The sequence below is a fragment of the Tupaia chinensis genome, unplaced genomic scaffold (assembly GCF_000334495.1).
Source record: "Tupaia chinensis unplaced genomic scaffold, TupChi_1.0 Scaffold140061_1, whole genome shotgun sequence".
NCBI classification, from domain to species: domain Eukaryota; kingdom Metazoa; phylum Chordata; class Mammalia; order Scandentia; family Tupaiidae; genus Tupaia; species Tupaia belangeri.
The window spans coordinates 207805-208418 of NW_006199940.1; the positions used below are offsets into that span (position 1 = coordinate 207805).

The following is a 614-nucleotide window of genomic DNA, read 5'->3' on the forward strand; positions in this document are numbered from 1 at the left end:
AGCTCTCCCCGCACCGCCGCAGCGTACATGGGCTCCGGGGACGGCCCTTTGAGCAGCGCCGCTTCGGCATCGCCATCGTAGACAGAAGCGGGCCCCACACAGTCGCTGAGGTATCCTGCGGGCAGAGGCAGACAGACGGACAGCAGAGGGGGACAGGGCAGTGGGCAGGAGACACGAGGGGCAGGGGCGGGCGACAGCGCAGACCCGGGCCGGGGCACGCCAGGGCCCGGGGGGGAGGTAAGCACGGACGAGGACAAAGGAGAAGGGGCCGAGGGACCGCAGGGCAGGGAGGATGGGGACGGCAGGGAGGAGAGAGAGGAGAGGACGCTGAGGCCTGGCCGGCCTGACTCCGCCCCGCCGCCCTCGCGCCCCGCCCCCTGGGGGAGGAGAGGCGCATCTCCGGGCGCGGCTGCCCCCCTTCCGTGGAGCCTCAAGGTCAGGGGGGAGGGGCGGCCCTTCCCTCTCCCTCCTCCCCTCGGGTTCTCCCCACTTCAGCAGTTTTCCCAGATTATGCAACACACTGCAGACCCGCCGCGCACAAAGCCAGGACCGCCAGCGAGGACCCTGCGGGTCCTGCCTCTGCGCCCACTCCCCGGTCTTCCCCAGGCCCCCCA

The 614-nt window shown here is 71.8% G+C and overlaps 1 protein-coding gene across 1 annotated transcript in view; it reads right to left on the reverse strand.

Annotated features, from left to right (window-relative positions):
- The window catches only part of SCRT1 (scratch family transcriptional repressor 1), a 4090-nt gene that overhangs the window by 1354 nt on the left and 2122 nt on the right, over positions 1 to 614 (reverse strand). The window contains exon 2 of the mRNA XM_006162471.2: positions 6 to 115. Coding sequence (XP_006162533.1) covers positions 6 to 115 — 110 coding nt within the window. The remainder of the gene's footprint in view (positions 1 to 5; positions 116 to 614) is intronic.